Raw genomic sequence first — 17,091 nt, 5'->3', positions numbered from 1 at the left:
TATTTTTGCAAAACTGTCAAATATGACAATCTGTTCATTTCTAAACAAAATGGTTGAAGTGGTTGCAGAAGAATATGTGGATCATGCTGTTGTAAAAACATCTTTTGGAATGTTGTGTGATAAAGGTGGTCTCAGAGATGTGTTGGGGCAGCAGGGATAGGAAATCACACATCGCGGTACAGACAACAGAACAGAGTTAAGATTTATGAGCGGATGCTTTTCCTCTCCAAAGGTGGTTAAAGGGGAAGTTTCTGTTTTGGGGAGCAGCGATAGATGAAAATGATTACTTCTGGTGCTGACTTTGCTCCGTGAAAGGAGCAGGAACTGCTCATCTGATGTTATTGGAACCATTTGTGATACAAGATTGTTTGATATTGTTGGAACCATGTGTGAAAGGAAATTGTTTCAAGAATTATTTCAGACTCCCCGTCTTGTGTTTTGTAATGACTATTAGAGTCTGTGTGACAACAGTGGCTCCAACTCTAAAATGCATAGAAAATCATTTCTACTCCACAAAGCAGGGCACCACTTGAATAAATTTAAAATGGTAATTTGGAGTCTTGCTGAAGATAAAGGAGAGAATGAGTCTTATGTGCTCAGTTACAGCACACGGGTTGTCCTTGGCAACACCCACACACACACACACACCTCCACACGTTCACATGAAGATTAAGATGGTGAAACATAAAAGATCAGGATGGATTTGATCTCTAGTTTGAAGATCAATAACATGCCGATGCATGAGTCGCATTTGAATCCATTAAGGCATAAAGGCCACCCCTCAACATTTCCTTACAGAGGTTTTCTTTACAAATGTATCTGGGAAACGACCTTTGGTTATCATTTTAAAACTGTAAATCCTATGATGGACCAAAAACGTGTCCTGTACAGACAGCACAAGAGTGACCTAAATTAATGCACCATCAAAGTGAAATTGTCAATAATTTGTTTCAGAAAGGATGCTCCTGAAGCAATGGCAGTATGGTGAGCAGATGATTGCCATCACAATTTTCCTTAAGTGATAAGGGAAACACTGTTGAGCCATATAACATGGTCCGCCTCCCAATGGGAGGAACAAATGAAGGGCAGTTTAGCATGTCTTTCATGCACCATCAGCCTCTTAGGACGTGTACCAGCCCTCTGTCTGTAACTAAAACTAACTAGAAGTATCAAAAAAACAGGTGCGAGTGTGTTGCAATTAATAAGGTCGGATCTGAGTTCTCCTTTTGGAGAATTCCCCAAAGCATATGATTTTAAAAATGCAAATGACACCACACTGCATATTCATGCTTAAAAAATGAAGTCTTCATCTCTCTGAAAAACACTGCAGGGGACCTTTTGTTGTTTCTTTTAATGCCTTATTTGGTGGGATTGTCTGGTTTGAAAGGTGGGTGATATATGTTGTGCAACTTGCAGGGGAAAAAAAAAATAATAAACTTTTGTTATAAATTCGTAATTAGCATGTAGGGCTTGCAGTGTGGTTATCTCTAGGGTACAGCTCCCCTGGATGGTGGCTTTGCATTGAGTCAGAGGATAACATGTGTGAGCAGACATGGAAAAGCAGAGGTGGTAAATACAGAGAGATGGCTGAAAAAAACGCCAAGGCATGGTTGCACAGGAAAAACCTCAAAGTGGAAGTTGTGACTGTGGGATGTTACAACTTGGAGGTAAGTGATCAGGTTCAGTGCTACAAAGGGCAGAATGGCTCTTACTTTGATTGAATCAATTGCTCTGTGTAAGTAGCTGCTGGTGTCGGTGTCCCTGGGGTGACAGAGAGGTCTGCAGAGAGTGAACCAATCCGGCCATCCATGGCAAGAGAACAGGAAGGATTAACAGAGCAATGCATCATAGCTGTAGCAACCATCGATTTGTTGCAGACTGTATTTATTGACTCATTGACTGTATTGATTGTCTCAATTGATGAAAAGTTCAGAGACAACAGACACACACAACGGGAAATGAAAAATAAAAAATATATATAATAGTAATAAAGAGAAAATGTGTCACGTTCCGTCAGTGCATGAGTATTCGACACTTAAAAGCAGATCTGTGTTTGTCACATTTGCTAATAAACCTCTGGTTCCACCACATTTCCCTGGTTGAAATGGCCTTATTCACGTTAAGCACATACTGTAATGGCTTTGTAATTTACCTGGGCATGTATGTGGCTTTACCTTGACAGCAAATTCCCTCTGACATTGACTTTGTTCCAGCAGCAGCAGTTTATTTAACACACCATTAATCTGTAATGACAGACAGGCCACGTTGCTGCAGATGTTTGGTGACAAACTTTTGCTAGGTCCTGCTGTAGTTTCCTTTCCCAGTCACTTGCACCATTACTGGGATAAAAGTGAAGAAGTTCACAAGGTAAACTGGGCCAAATAGTACTTTAGGTGTGCTCTGGCGGGGCGAAATATTTCCGTCCAGATGCAGGATCGTCTGATGCACAGGAAGTGGAGGGACTCATTTGTGAAATTAAACCCAAGCCATTGATACTGCGCCACATCAGAGTGCATGGTCATCAGTATGCTAATGTTCAACTGTGCAATGAAACAATCCAATTATTGAATGATGGCCAATGTACATCATCTCCCCTATTGAATGTGCAGGCAATTAATGAGTGCCGAGCAACCAGAACAGTGGCACACAGTAAATGAACACTTTGGCAAACTTAAAAGGATTGTCTCAACTCAGAATATGAACTATAAAAAGATAAGCACATGTCAAAGGATTATAGTACTATATATGTCCTCCTTTCTCCTTCTTCTAAAGCAGCAGACGTGTGTTGAGGAAAGAAAAAAACCCAAAGTATTCCATGGCCTCAGCCATTAAAATAGAAGATCTTTTGTGCTGAACGGTGCTGAGTGGGTGTTAGGGCAACAAACTGCAGGGAAAATAAAGGGAGAAGAAACAGGCAGAGTTTAGCCTTAGGTCTCATGAGGGGTAAGGACACTTAACTCATCGCATGCATCTCCATAGTCAACATGATTTTATCAGTTCAATGCTTTAGAAAACAAAAGGAATAAATCATCTCATTTACACAAATATAAATATATTTTTATGTATACACAATAATGATTGGCCATCGTCAAAAAAGCATGTCAGTAAACCTTTGCTAATGAACACAGACACTGCAAGGACAGCCGCGGCCTGCTTGAGCACTCTTTTATGATGAAGCAGGACGATAGGATCAGTGAGAAGGCTGGTGGTGTGGCCGAGTTGTGCCATGCTAGTCCTGGGAGCTGCGAGGTTCACTGTCCTCCTCCAGCTCCCACTGGAAGTTCTGACCAGTCATCTGGTAGAACATCATGTTAAAGGGTTTGTAGAACTTGTGCAGTCGCCGGATCACATCTGTGTCAATTTTAGGGTGAGTTCTCCCTTTGGATTTTCCGAGACATCGGGGAGTGCTGCTGTCCTCTGGCTTCTTCAGGCAAGGAAATCCTTTAGTTTTATTAAAGTAAAAGTGTTTGTCAGTGACAATTTGTTTAAGTCCCAGGAAGTCCTGTACTTTTGCCATCTCTCCTCCTGGGTCGACGATGAGCCTCTCTCCGCTGACAAAATGCATTTGGGACAAAGGAAAATACTGCATCCAACTTTCCAGGTGTAGGGCATATATTCCTATACGCAATGCGCTCCAGGAGGCATCTATAAGACCCAGCGTCCGGTTCTTAAAAGCCAGAACCTCAAAGGTGGGGATTTCAGGTTTCTTGGACAGAGTTTGGGTATAGTCTGAAATGGCTCTAGTGACAGGGTTACGCACCACAATAATAAGCTTGATGTCCTTGGCCATAGAGTGGATGCGCTTAGGGGCATGGTTAGTTACAAAGTAGCTGGGCGTCTTCTCCATGGTGATCTGCCCTTCCAGCGTTGAAGGCATCAGGTCTCTGGGAAACAGAAAGAGAGAAAAAGCAGTTTAATCCTTAGCACCTCGGCGTGTAAACGGAACACCCAAGGACATGGCACAAGCAAATTTGGTACATTTATTAAGCAGAGCATTATTTGAAATTACAAGTGAAAATATCTGTTATTATTACCGGACATTATGTTGTGAGGAGAAACATACAGCTAATTACATCCATGGAGTAATATGCAAAAGATAAAAGAAAGAAGATGAAACGGCAGGCAAGCAAGTATGCTCATTGCTTAATTGACTCCATCTGTGTTACTCCAGGAGCTGTTTTGGAACTTTAATAATGAGTTCACTGCATATCATTAATACCGGGGTGCCTGGGGTATTGTTTTGTCATACATTTATAATGCATGCTGGGCTCACACTCTTCCCTGGCACTTTTAGTTCTTATCCACATGCAGTTCCTCAGCAAAGGGTGCACTGAGCTCCTTCCTGTTCCCGTTTTGTGCCACATTTAAGGTTAAACACTGAAGATGTTTATGAGGAATTATGAGATTCAAAGAGTTAATTTGATGTATGGAGAAGGTTAATGCTTAGGATATTTATCTTGGAGACAGTTACTCGCCAATGTCACAATTATGTTCAGCCCGGTAGGTTTCTTGTGAAAATAAATTGTACAATGGACTACTGCTGAGGCAAGTGCAGGTTTTTTTTTTTTCTGTGGTTATATTTTTGTATCAATAATAAACCATAGCGACTGCCTCCAGCATATCCTTATCAGATGTTTACACTCATGTTCATTCCAAACCGTAGTGTTTTCTTTGTTTTAGGCTATGTGATTCATTGCTAATTCGGTACATTAAATCCTCTGTGAGACATGCAGATTACTTAACTACTAACAAATACAAACACACGAGCTCCGGCAAGATAATACAGGAAGAAACAGGATCCATACGTACACTTAATTAGGCAACGCTTGCCGAAAAATTCCAGTGTAAACACGACGACCAAATTCCTAATGATCAAGTCTTGCAGAGGTTGGTTCACTGTACCACTGTACCAAAGAAAGTCTTTTCCGCCCTCTTAAAGTATGATGTTGCACTGGGCCGTCCTGCACCATGAATCTACAGATGTAACGATGCAGTCACATCAATCATTTGCATCTTGGACATCTTTTAAATTAACTGTTCTCCAACAAAGAATCCAATTTACCCCTCTGAACATAAGAGCCGTTATGCACATATTGACCGCCTTCGCACACATGCAGCTACGGACACTGGACTGAAAGTCTCACAAGTGGCCTGGTAATTGCATCTCAGTAAGAGTATTGCTTTCCTGATGGGTAATTTCCCTCTGGATTATATTTGTCTCTTGGCAGTATGGAGCTGTGGTTACCTCTGAACTGGTAATAGGATATCAAACATAACTACAGATAGCGTGGTGACTAGAAAGAGTATTAGTTTTCATTAAATTCCCTCACTTTTCCCACTTCCTCCTTGCAGTAATGAATGGCTAAAGATTTTTGTGACCTTTCAAGGACTTCTGCTCAGTCTGCTATTTCACTTCAAAGTACAGTTGGGGGGTCTGTGGGCACAACATAAAGTAAAAAGGAGAGAAATAAAAAATCACCTTCAGGCAACTGATATCATACATTATGAAGGGCAGGTGCAGCAGCTCACAAGCTTTGTGGCGTTTCAAGTTTGAGCACATAGCATAGCAATGTCACAATGATCCAACACTTAATTATAAAGCAATGAAGATAGCACAAGCCAAGTGCTTTGTTATTGTGCTTTTGATTGGAAATCAGTCATGGATCATCTCCACCTAAAATGCAAGTGGGATGGCGATGTGGGACGGAAATCAAAATGCTGATAAACAAGCTAATTTCTGCATGCATGGCAAACGTCTCCTCTGGCCTTGCAGTCAAGTGGAACTGAAGTAAACAAGAACAAACAGTTAACTCCCACTTTTTCTTCTTTGCGTCAGCTGCTCAGCTCGGCACAGGTCATTCAGGTGGGTAGTTAGACAAAATCCGTAGCACTAAAGAGGCCTTTCCGACCATCTGGTGTTTACCGCCTCACGTCGAGAACATAACACATAACGTTCATTTTCTTGCATTTTAACACATGTCCAAAGCTTTATCTACACAGTAAACAGGAGAGGGAAGACACACTAAAGGTGCTTCAATTTTCGATTAACGTTAAAGATCTCTGCAATGTGACGCATATTTTAAACTACTGGGTAATTTACTGTGAAACATCATGGAGCTAAAAAGAAAAGAAAAAAAGTCTTTATCTATGAGCAAAAACTCATCACTCATGAAGTAAGTTCAGATATAAAGAATTTAACTATTTTTAACTATTTTTCAGAATGTGTGGCATTTGCTTTGCCGTCACAATTCTTCTTATTTTTTATTTTTTTTTTACAACTGCAGGACACTAATGTGGGCACATAATCGTCTCATGCATACATCCAAACCACAACATTTATCTAAAAGTCATTGTTTCTTGATTGAAATATTTTAAGGCAGTGGGGCAATCAGACGACTTTCTGTTCTGAGATGCTAATACATCTGAGCCGTTTCTTGGAAAAGCTTAGTTATTTCTTTTAAAGTGTGTCAGCGGAATGAAAGCTTCTTATTGGGATTGATCTCATCTCCGTTGAAGAGCATCATCCGCCAAACTTCCTCAATGTCATGTCAAATACAATCAATTATTCGGAGCGAGAGCACAAGTAATAGGCTCCAGACTCATTGGGGCTTGGAGATGGTTAATTTGGCACTGATTCTTTGAAGATTTCCTAAAAGTTTTGTGATCATTTTGAAGTTTAAGAAGGACAAATCTCTCATTTGTACTTTCTCCCAGCATAAAGCAGAGTCATGAAGGTTGTTTGAAATGTTCAAGTGTAAAAACACATGGAAGGCAAATACAAAATGTGTTTTTCATAAAGTTCTGCTGTCAAGAAATCAGTACCTTTGAAATGAATACAGGCAAACAATGGAAAAATAATGAATGGCAATTCTTTTATTGTATAACTCGGCGTACAATTGCAAATATCAATCAAAGGTGGGAGCCTCTATTCATCACCGACAGTCGGTCTGTTCATGAGAAGTGAAAGATACTTTGGTCAGCTTGCAATGAATAACACAATTATTTCACCCTGAGTGACATGTTTGTGATTACAGCCGCTCAAAGAAGAAAGACATGGGTTTACTGCAAAGCGAAGAAAACAAAGGATGGTCAAATGACTCATTCTCGGCTCCGCTCTCAAAGAGTGGAAGCGTACATATTTGGCAGGCGCATCAACAAGCCCACAGGCCAGAGCAAAGGGGTCCTAGCGGGTCTGTTTTGGAGTGGGAGGCATTGTTTTGTCACTCTGAAGGTGCAACTTTCAGGAGGATAACAAATCCGGAAAACACAGCCATTCCAAGAAATGGGAGACGACTGAAATATTACCAAAGATTTTGCTTTGTCTTTGTTTTTTCTCGACTCCAACCTGACCTCTTGACGGTGGATGTGGAAAGGAACCTTATGATGGTCACATTCTGGAGCTGGTTATGCAATAAATTGGGTAAAAGCTAAACTGAGTTATTTGTGTTGCCAGTATTATGTAATTTGTTACGTAGGGAGGGGAATCATTAGGTAGGGGGATGTTTTTGTAAACCAATCAGATGCTCTCCAGTTTTTTTCATTCTCAACTTCAGCTTTTGAAGAGCTATCTTGCCCCCGAGCATCCTTTTATCCTGATACCGTGCACCCTGCTCCTCACACAGAGGGCCATTCATTCTCTTTTTATGGTCTCTCCAGCATGAGGAACAGATGATCCTGTGCATGTGCTTTTACACGTCTTTTCTACAGTCTACTTCTTATTTTTGATAGTCTAATAAATTGGCTAAATCCTGCTTTCATCTACAGAAAAGGTCTTTATCTTTTTGTACAATAAATGCAGTTCAAATCTCTAAAAGCAGTTGCTGCATCATGGTGTGAAGGAAAGAAAAACCCACAGAATTTCCATGAATTTTACGAAAGCATTAAAAATAATTAATTAAAATAATTGTTGATTATAATTTAACATGTTGAGCTAAAGTTGTCTTCAAACTTGCTATATGCAAGTCTGCCTGTTGAAATGGTCACAAATAGTCAATGTGCCGTTTGATGCACCACACTGAAAATGAATCACAAAAAGAGAAGGACAGAGTTTAGAAAGGAAATCATACTAAAGGCTATCCTTAATGTTCTTGTGACTACAGCCGCATGGCATTCTAAATTTTTAAAGTCTACAGAACCTCAGATAACAAGTGAAAGTGAGACAGATGACCTCCAAAGAGATTAAAGGTAAACTCCAAAATGAAAGCTCAGTGTCAAACCATGCACGATTTGGAACACTTTATATAAAAAAAAAAGAAAAATACACACCTTGGAAAAAAAAAATGTCTTTTGAACAGCAGGAAGAACCTTGAGCAGTTTGCTTTTGAGAGGTGAGCTATATTGGCTGCTAACATTTGCATTGGAAGTTACAGAAAAACATTTGATTGTAGTAAAAAAAAATGTTTTAAATGGGACAAACATTTCATTTGGGTGTCTTCATTTTGGTTCCACGTCAGCTTTATTCATTTATTTTTTTATGATCTTGAACAACTACTCAAAAAAGGCATTCAGCATTTTACTTATTGATTTTTCAACATTTGTTTTCATCAGTTTTATCAGTAATAAGGCATTTTAGTGACCATTATGGCTTTTTCTTTCATTGACTGTCGAGTTCCAACCATTTTGACCTGGTGTAAATGCTTTCCTCATTACTTTTGTGTGACTTCCGTCTGGTCACAGGTGACTTGGCGCTTTTTTTTTGTGAATCTTTCAGGCCATATTCAGGCTGCAACAGCCAGATGTCTTTTTCAGAACTGATCCCCAGGACAATGTGTACTTGTTCTCACTTGCAAGTGATTGCCAAGTTTCTTCAAAGCATAGGTGAAAATGACATTGCAGCATCTCAAGCTTTTCTTAGGAGTTGCTTCAGTTATGAAAACCTGTTGTTGCTAAAGCCAGGGCAAAAAGCTGCCATTTATTACTCTAAGTTACATCTGCAATATTCTAGGATGCAAGCTTTCTGTTATGTCTTAGATATAACCTTGATTTTTCCAAAAAACATAAATATGTGTGCTGGTTGTAACTGTAGAAGCAAACAAGGAAAATCTGAAGACAGAGGCATCATGTAGTCATCAATTAAACACGAAAAAAACAGAAATAGGCAAAAAATACTAATAATTTGAAACAAATTTCTTTAACTAAGCAAAAAAAAAAAATCTGCCCATGGGGAAAAAAGACGGCCATCATGAATTCTAGTCACTATGTATCTTGCACGGTAGACATTAAGACACTTTTTCTTCAAAAAAAGGTCTTTTTACTTTCTTAAGATTCTGTTTTTGCAGTGAAGTCCCACTCCGATCAACTTTGAGCTATTTTCAAAGTGTTCCCAATTGTCTTTTAATGATAATTATGCCACAATTAACTGAAAAAAGAAAGAAAAAAAAACAAAAAACAACTAGGACATAGTTGCTACAGAGCGGCAGTTGTTTATAAAAAATTCACCTCTGAATTGTGGGTTAGACCATTGATGCAAAACAATCCCACCCACTTCCCCTCAACAAAAACGGTGAGCAATATTGGAGCTGTCCAGGTGTAGAGTTTTAAGCCACATGCCTGCACAGACAAGGAAAACAAAGACGTGCATGCATCTCGTCTACAAGAGGATGCACCTGGATGGAGTGAAGGAGGGAGCTTGTTGCTTGGTGTAGTAGATTCTGCGTCACAGCAACAAGTTTCCTCCAACCGCAATTTTTTGTCTGCTCTTGATTAATCATGATTTGATACTCAGAAGGGCAATTCTTAGTTTAAAATTCTTTATGTATGTCCTTCATCATCAGAAAAAGGCCACATTAAGATGTTTAAAACAACAAATCCACCATTTTAATTGGAATGGGTCATCAAGTCCCACCCACACAGACACAAAAGCGTTTGTGTGCTAAATCTTCAAAAAGTGCTTCTCCATTCAAACTGCATTCTTATCATGCTGTCTCACAATGACACTGTAATTTGCCTCTCCTCCATAACTTTAGAGCACATTTAGTTCATTATCTGCCCAACACCACCTTCACATTTATCATCAATTAAATGTAACATTTTGACGGATGGAAGGATTTGCGTCCAATTATGCCTTCTTAAATCCTGTCGGCATCACGTTAATTGTCTTCTGAGAAAAGCTCGGTTCTGTGATAAGCACACACGTGTTGTGCTGCGAGCAAAATAAAAAACCATGAGACTAATTAAAACCAAACATGCCCCCCCCCCCCCCCCCCCCATACACCCTACATCCACCCATTATATATGCCTGCTTTCTGTAAAACTTTGGATTTCGGCGGAGCAGTTGAGGACAGAAGAGACAGCTGGTCCTGATCAAAACCTTATTCCCAGCTCACTTCCCGGGATCCCCCACAGACCGTCCCACTTCCAACAATGGACGAGCCAGGTATTTCTTTCCCTGCATCGCCAGACTGCAGTGCTGAGATCTGAGGCTGTTCAAGCTTGGACATAAAACATTGAGAAATGAAGCCTCAGAGTGAGAAAGACTCTGAGCACGTTTAGAGAAATGTACCATACTAAATCAATACTATAATGTGTCTGTTTTTACCCTGACAGAAAAGTCCAAACAGAGAATGAAAAGAATTTTATTTCAAATGTTTTATTTTTATTTTATCGTGCCATCAACAGTTATCAAAGCGTTCAAATTAATCTAAAAATGAAAACAAAGACCCCTATTTTAGGATGCAATCTGAAGGTTATAGCTCAAAAAAGATCCATCGGTTGTATTCCATGAGTGCTCTTAACAAATCTGAGTATTTGCCTTTGTGTTAAAGTGGTAAGAATCCAGGCTCCCTTAGTTTGATCAGCGCTGGCCTCACCATTCCCTTATTGATGATGCAGCAGCAGAAACAAGCTGTCACGGCATGCAGGTCCCAGAACTGCGGCAGCAAAAGACAACCCCAGAAAAATGGTGGCTCACCTTTTACATTTGTAATAAAGATAAAAAACTTCTCCGACACTCTCCATCTTCCAGCGATGTTCTGTCACGGGCAGAAATGCATATTAACTCAAGAAGAAGCACAAAACAGGCTGCTCTAATTGAAAGTCACACCTGAGTACATCGGAGTCAAAGGCTAAAATTTACATCCTGAAAATGTTGCAGATCCAGTTCACTTAAGCAGAACCAATTAATATGACAGTTTGAACATGATAGATTTCCTTGCCGGAGAAAAACGTCCAGCACTTCAGGATCCAATCATTTTAAGTTGACCGCTGCGAAACTCTGCATCTGTTTAGTTGCAACATATGGGGGCAACAGCTTATGTTAATTCATTTGGTGCACAACATTGATTTTTTTTTTCTTCTTTTCTTTTCTTTTAAGGCATACCTTATAGTGCGTGTCTTTGCAAAGTAATTGTTGTAACCTTTTCCAAAGTTTCAAAGAGACAGCATTTGTGGCATTTGAAATTTGTAATTTCTGAGTAAACACTGCACGGATACAGCATCTCCTGGGAAGACAAGGAGACTGAGGGGCATTAATTACCGTGCAGATAAACAAGTAGGCACAGAACATACAAACGGCTGCTTTTCACCGATTCCATAAGGCTGAATCCATTAGGAGAAACAAATGAAATAAAATGAGTCATTAAAGTCACCTAATCAAACCACATCTGTTTCTGTGGAAGGAGCAAAGCATCCTTAATTTTGAGAAGGCTAAACAAAACTTTCTGCCCCCAGTTACTAGAATATGAAGTCTAAAGAACCCACTCCGATTATCTTTTAGGGTTTTGTAAAATGGTTCCCAGTGGTCTTTTAGTTATAATTATGATGTTTTATGCCAAAACATATATATCTACATAAAAAAACAGGTTTTCTTGGACAGTTTCTGCAATACAGCAGGGGTTCATTGGAAATTTGCTTCAGGGTTGGTGTTGAGGAAGCCCGACCTCACTTCCCATCATCTATCTGTAAAGTTTTGAGCCAGGTGCCAGCTCGGACGAGGAAAACTTAGTGGACACATCCGAATGGAGCCAATTGTAGCTTCTACGTCACAACTACAATCTTTTTCCAACAGCATTTTTTTCAACCATTCCTGATTCACAACAATTTGAATAAAGAAATACTAAAAAAAAAACAATTTCAGCTTAATTTTCTTTATATAACTCCTCCATTATCAGAAAAAAAGTAATACAAAGCACCATTTTCATCAGAGTGGATCTTTAATAGGAAGATTTTGTATTTTTTGTAGCATCGACCTCAGACAGCAATGCTCCTTCATTCCCCCCCCCATTTGTTATGAAGCTGGAGGTCAGTGTGACACGCAAATGAAAAGAAAACTCCCATTTAGTGAAAATGTCCCAAGGAACAGATCAAAACCTTATCAGCCTTTTACTTTTGGAGAAGCATTTTATAGTTCACAACAGATCAGTGTGAACAAATGGAAAAAAAAATATTTTCTAAAAGAGACAAAATTACCACCATTGCTTGTTTTTACAGATTGGTAGCATTTTTCACACGGATTTCGATATCTTTTGGCTCTCTAATATTTGTTTGTGACTCTACGTGATCATTTTCACAGTGGGAGGCTAGCCTTTCGGCTGACTGAGTATTAGTCATGGCCTTCATCTCTATAAAGCTGCAGCACATTACTTTTACCCTTCCTTTCTGGCAGTTTCAGAGCTTCTGTCGCGATCGGGCCTGCCCCTGACAGGTACCATGCTTTATCCCCAAACAGAGCAGTACATAGACAGTGTTCCAACCCCCCTTGCAGGCAGTTTACCATGTACCCTCACAATGCCTCGAGCCTCTCTGAGGACTGGAAGTCCCGTCTCAGCAGGAGGCCTCAAGCTCATGTCTTCTGCAGCTTCATGCAGGTTGGTTGCCGGATAGTTTTGCCGTTACAGAGCAGATGGTGACTTTTACACACTGCATAGTTTCTTAAGCCACAAATTGGAGTCACTATTAGCAGGATGAGTGTGTTGAGGCAGTAAAATGGCACTCGACGATGTTTTGTGACGGAAAGTGCTGCTTTGGTTAATCTCCCGTAGAAAGACAAATCCTAAACCAATTAAATCTTTCATCTTAAATAATTGTTAGACAAATCTGAGCTTATTTAGGGCAAACATTCATGTTTTTAGCATCAACTTATTTTTTTTGTCTTGAAATCGCACTAGAAAATAGCACTTGTTCTAACTGCTTAGTTCTTCTGACTTTATCTTTTAAGAGTTGAAATGGTTTTTCTCTCGTCTGTTTATACGTTTTTTTTATTCTTTTAAGTCCATCTATGTGTTTCATGGATAAAATGAATTCCTCTGCAATAATTCAATTCAGTATTCATCAGCATAATGTAAAGTTTGGTTTAAATAAAGCCTTGAACTTTAGTGACTCAACATGGAATACTTAGATAAACCGCTTTCATCGGTAATGTATTTTTTATTTTTTCCTTCAAAAAGCACAGTGCATAAGGTCTTTCCTGCAGCTTTTTACTGATATAACTGGTCAGCAGCTAAATGTGACAAACAGAAATGATTTTGTCCCCTGAGGAGGTTGGGGGGGGGGGTTACAGTGCACGGCGAGTCTTGCAGTCTGCCGTTGAATGATTTCAGATGTGCATTATATTTACGAGACGGTGTGGCCAGTCCTTTGTAAACACTGTATTTCATTTTAGATACGGCGTGGTTGGTGTATGATGAGTTACTGTGGTGGAGCTTGTCGTCATTTTCTGACTGTTATTTCTGCTACTGACATGCTCATTTTACACCGCAGGTGCTAATCCTGCCATTACTGGCTGTCGGAGCATCAGATGAGGAGGAAATTCACCTGTGCTTGAGAATATGCCATACTTTGATTGTCACATTTAGTACAATCCACCAATGTGGTGGATTGTTGCTCTAGGAAGAAAAAAAAGCAGTAAAAACTAGGTTTTAATGGGATCAATTAAACTTTATTTATTACGTTAGAATGAAATATGACCGCTTGTGTCTGCTTCCAAATCAGGTGCGTAATTCTAACCCTTCAAAATGAGACAAAAATAGAAATTTTTCGGCTGCTATTGCAGGTCATTAATTCTATTTCGCAACACACAGTAAAATATTAATGTTGTCTGCAGGAACATAACCAATAAAAGAGAAAAATATATATTTTTTAGCTGCCGATGAGAAGAAAGTGAATGTTCAGTGTCCTCAGTAGCTTCTTAATTTTAGATCATTGTTCCTAAACAGCAGGTTAAATCTCCATTAATTAATCAATTAGCATCCGTGCACTTGTGTCTTATTTTTCTGACCCATGCAAATTAGATTAGAATATTAAAGATAACATCAGCCTTTTAAGTGTTGAGGTTCAAGGCAAAGGCGGTGTTTTTGCGTCGTCGTGTCTCATCTTTTTGAGATGAAGTTGGCAAAGCGGCGCAGCTGCAGTGCACCTCTGTTTACTGTGTCACCAACTGCAAGAAACGCCTGCAGATTATGCAGATGAAACAGTGCAAAGGATTATCCCTGTTTTCCGATCATGAGATGTTATGTGGTTCACTCAAAGCACAACATTTATCTCAGTGTTTCCTGCGTTCACAAAGCGCTGCCCTGCAGCAGTGTGTTGGAGGGGTGGGTGCTTCCTGTGTGCTCCGCTCATGAGTTTTCACTTAAATGTTGGAAGCTTGTGTTTGATATTAGCAGGAAATGTGTGTTTTTGTATCCATTAACACAAATGTTGTTATGTCAGAGACAAATGATGTAAATATCGCATTTTAAAAATCAACCTTGATGGAAAACTCAACTCAAGATCAAACTAAAAGAGACTGGAGGAACCAAATACCTTCTAAACCACAAAGAAGTTTGCATCAAAAAACATGCTGCCCTCTGCAAGATTGAACTATTGACTTCCCAAGTAATCGCTGCATCAAGTGATTTCCACTGCTGACCACATCATTTATGAACCTTAAAAAACCTCTAGCTCTGTCTTGACCTGTTCCACCAGATAATTGATTTTGTTGCAGTTGTGCACAATGTTGAGGGCCAAACAATGAGAAATAATTATTAATAACAACGCAGCCTTTAATTCTATATTCAGGTATCACGCAGGTTGTTTATATGTTTATATTAATTCACTTCGTCATGGGTGAGTTTCTTCAAAACTGCTAAAACCATGACAACTTTACAAACCACACAACGGTTCAGAAAAAAAAAATATGTATCACAATGTAAAGTTTGAGAAGTACAAGGACGTAAAGCTACTTTTTTGAATGTCTAAAAGCAAAAAAAAAATGCTCTTCAATAACAACTCTGCTTAATATTAATCAAGGCATTTCTCCAGCCAGCATTAGCGAAATAAAACACCTGCTTTATAGCTAAAATCCTTTTCAAAGTCAATGCTGTTTAATATGCTAAAACCATGTCACGAATTTTTTTTTTTTTTTTTGTTTACCTGTAAAAGTGTTTAATTGTGGCAAAACAAATTTTAATAAAATCAGAGTTGCAATAAACTTTCATGTCACAAGTGCATGAAAGATATGCAAGCTAAAATTAGTCACGGTCCTAAAGGCAGCAGTGATTTTCGTTTTCTTTTTTTTTTTGCTGTAACATCTGGATGAAGGGAAAATGCTGCTCAGAATGTTATAATCACGCAGACGAGGTCTAAGCCGCTCCATTACGGGCTAAGCTGACCTATCAGTGGGGCTTTTGCTAATCCAAATTGTGCTTTAGCTGGCAGAGACTGCTCAATTCAGACAGGCGGCTGGGAGGGGTGAAAAGATGAAACAGTTCACCTGCCATGTGTGCTGCTATCATGTTTGAGATATTTATCTCCTGGTATTAAAAATGCACAAGATCTGAGCTTTTTATTTTTTTGTTCAGTAAAACTCAGTTTTCAGCATGATATTGCTAAAATAAAATAGTAGCTCAAGCTGCTTTAAGATTGCTTATTATTTGACAGAAATTGAATAGCTGCAGGTGTCATAATTAGGCCTTAGGTAAATGAGGCAAGTGGCAGTTAGGTTAAAGTTGCAAAGAAGGAAAGAAAGCAAAAGTTTTTAGATGACTGGTTTATATAAGAGTCAACTAAATGGCTTCCTAATGATTTTTATTCGTATTTAACATGGTTCAAAGGTCAACGTCTATAGTTGGTTTATGACTACACTAGAACCACCTTATTTTATGTCAGTACATTTCTTCTAGTGATTTATGAATGTTCTGAAGTCATGAGACTGACACAGCAGAGTTGGTAGTTTGGGGATTTATTGGGAAATTTGTGATTCAGCCGTGCTGTAAGACTAAAGGACAACACCACAATTTGGTGGTTTTGTCAAGCTGCAACATAACTATGCTGTTGGCTGTAAAAGACAGTCGTTTGTTTCATCCATCCATCCTCAGAATCCCCTTTTGGGCTGCTGGAGCTAACCCAGCTGCTGTTGGGCGAAGGCGGGGCACACCCTGAACAGGTCGCCAGTCCGTTGCAAGGCCACACACACGCACTTAATCACACCTAAGGACAAATTAGAGACATCACTTAACCTATGAAACGTGTTTTTGGACTGTGGGAGGAAGCCAGAGGGCCTGGAGAAAACCTATTCATATACAAGGAGAACGTGCAAACTCCACACAGAAAGATCCTAGTCAGGATCTGAACCAAGACCTTCAAGGCCCTAACCAGTATGCTTTGTTTGCTTGTTTCCAAATGATGATCATAGCAGACAGCAGTGAATGCAGTTTCTTTTTCAGCTGTGGAGTTTTTATTTTTTGTGCTACTTTGAGGAGAACGTTCTATAAACTGAAAATGAATCTGCTTTTGCCATCAAGCAGCTTCTTCATTCACGATGTATTTTAACTGACCAGGATTTTGCTGAAATGTCTGTATTTCTTCCAAACATCCACACAGCTATTCCTTTAGAAGAAATGGATGTGAGGAATACATGTTGTATAGTATAATTTACCATGTTCTGTATGCTCGTATAAGCTTCAAAGTATTTATAATTTCCTTAAGGCGGAGGACAAAGACAGCTATACCCTATCATGGATGCACAACAGGGGTTGTAGTTTTTTAGTACATAATCATAATCAGTGTTTATTCCATGTTGTTCTGACTGTTTCTTTGAACAAAAACAGAATGGAGTAACAACACTTAAAGGTTTTCTAAACCAATGTTAAAATGAAATGGCAATCTATGCATATT

The 17,091-nt window shown here is 39.3% G+C and overlaps 1 protein-coding gene across 1 annotated transcript in view; it reads right to left on the bottom strand.

The window, feature by feature from the left end:
• Positions 1-1,867: 1,867 nt before the first annotated feature.
• hs3st4 (heparan sulfate (glucosamine) 3-O-sulfotransferase 4) overlaps positions 1,868-17,091 on the bottom strand; it is a 159,051-nt gene continuing 143,827 nt past the window's right edge. Inside the window, exon 2 of the mRNA XM_004071592.5 lies at positions 1,868-3,884. Coding sequence (XP_004071640.1) covers positions 3,230-3,884 — 655 coding nt within the window. The 3' untranslated portion in view covers positions 1,868-3,229. The remainder of the gene's footprint in view (positions 3,885-17,091) is intronic.

The sequence above is a fragment of the Oryzias latipes genome, chromosome 8 (genome assembly GCF_053564925.1).
Source record: "Oryzias latipes strain Hd-rR chromosome 8, Olatipes_Hd-rR_3.1".
Taxonomy (NCBI): Eukaryota; Metazoa; Chordata; class Actinopteri; order Beloniformes; family Adrianichthyidae; genus Oryzias; species Oryzias latipes.
The sequence above is the reverse complement of the archived record's forward strand: the minus strand, read 5'-3'. Positions and strand labels throughout refer to the sequence as shown.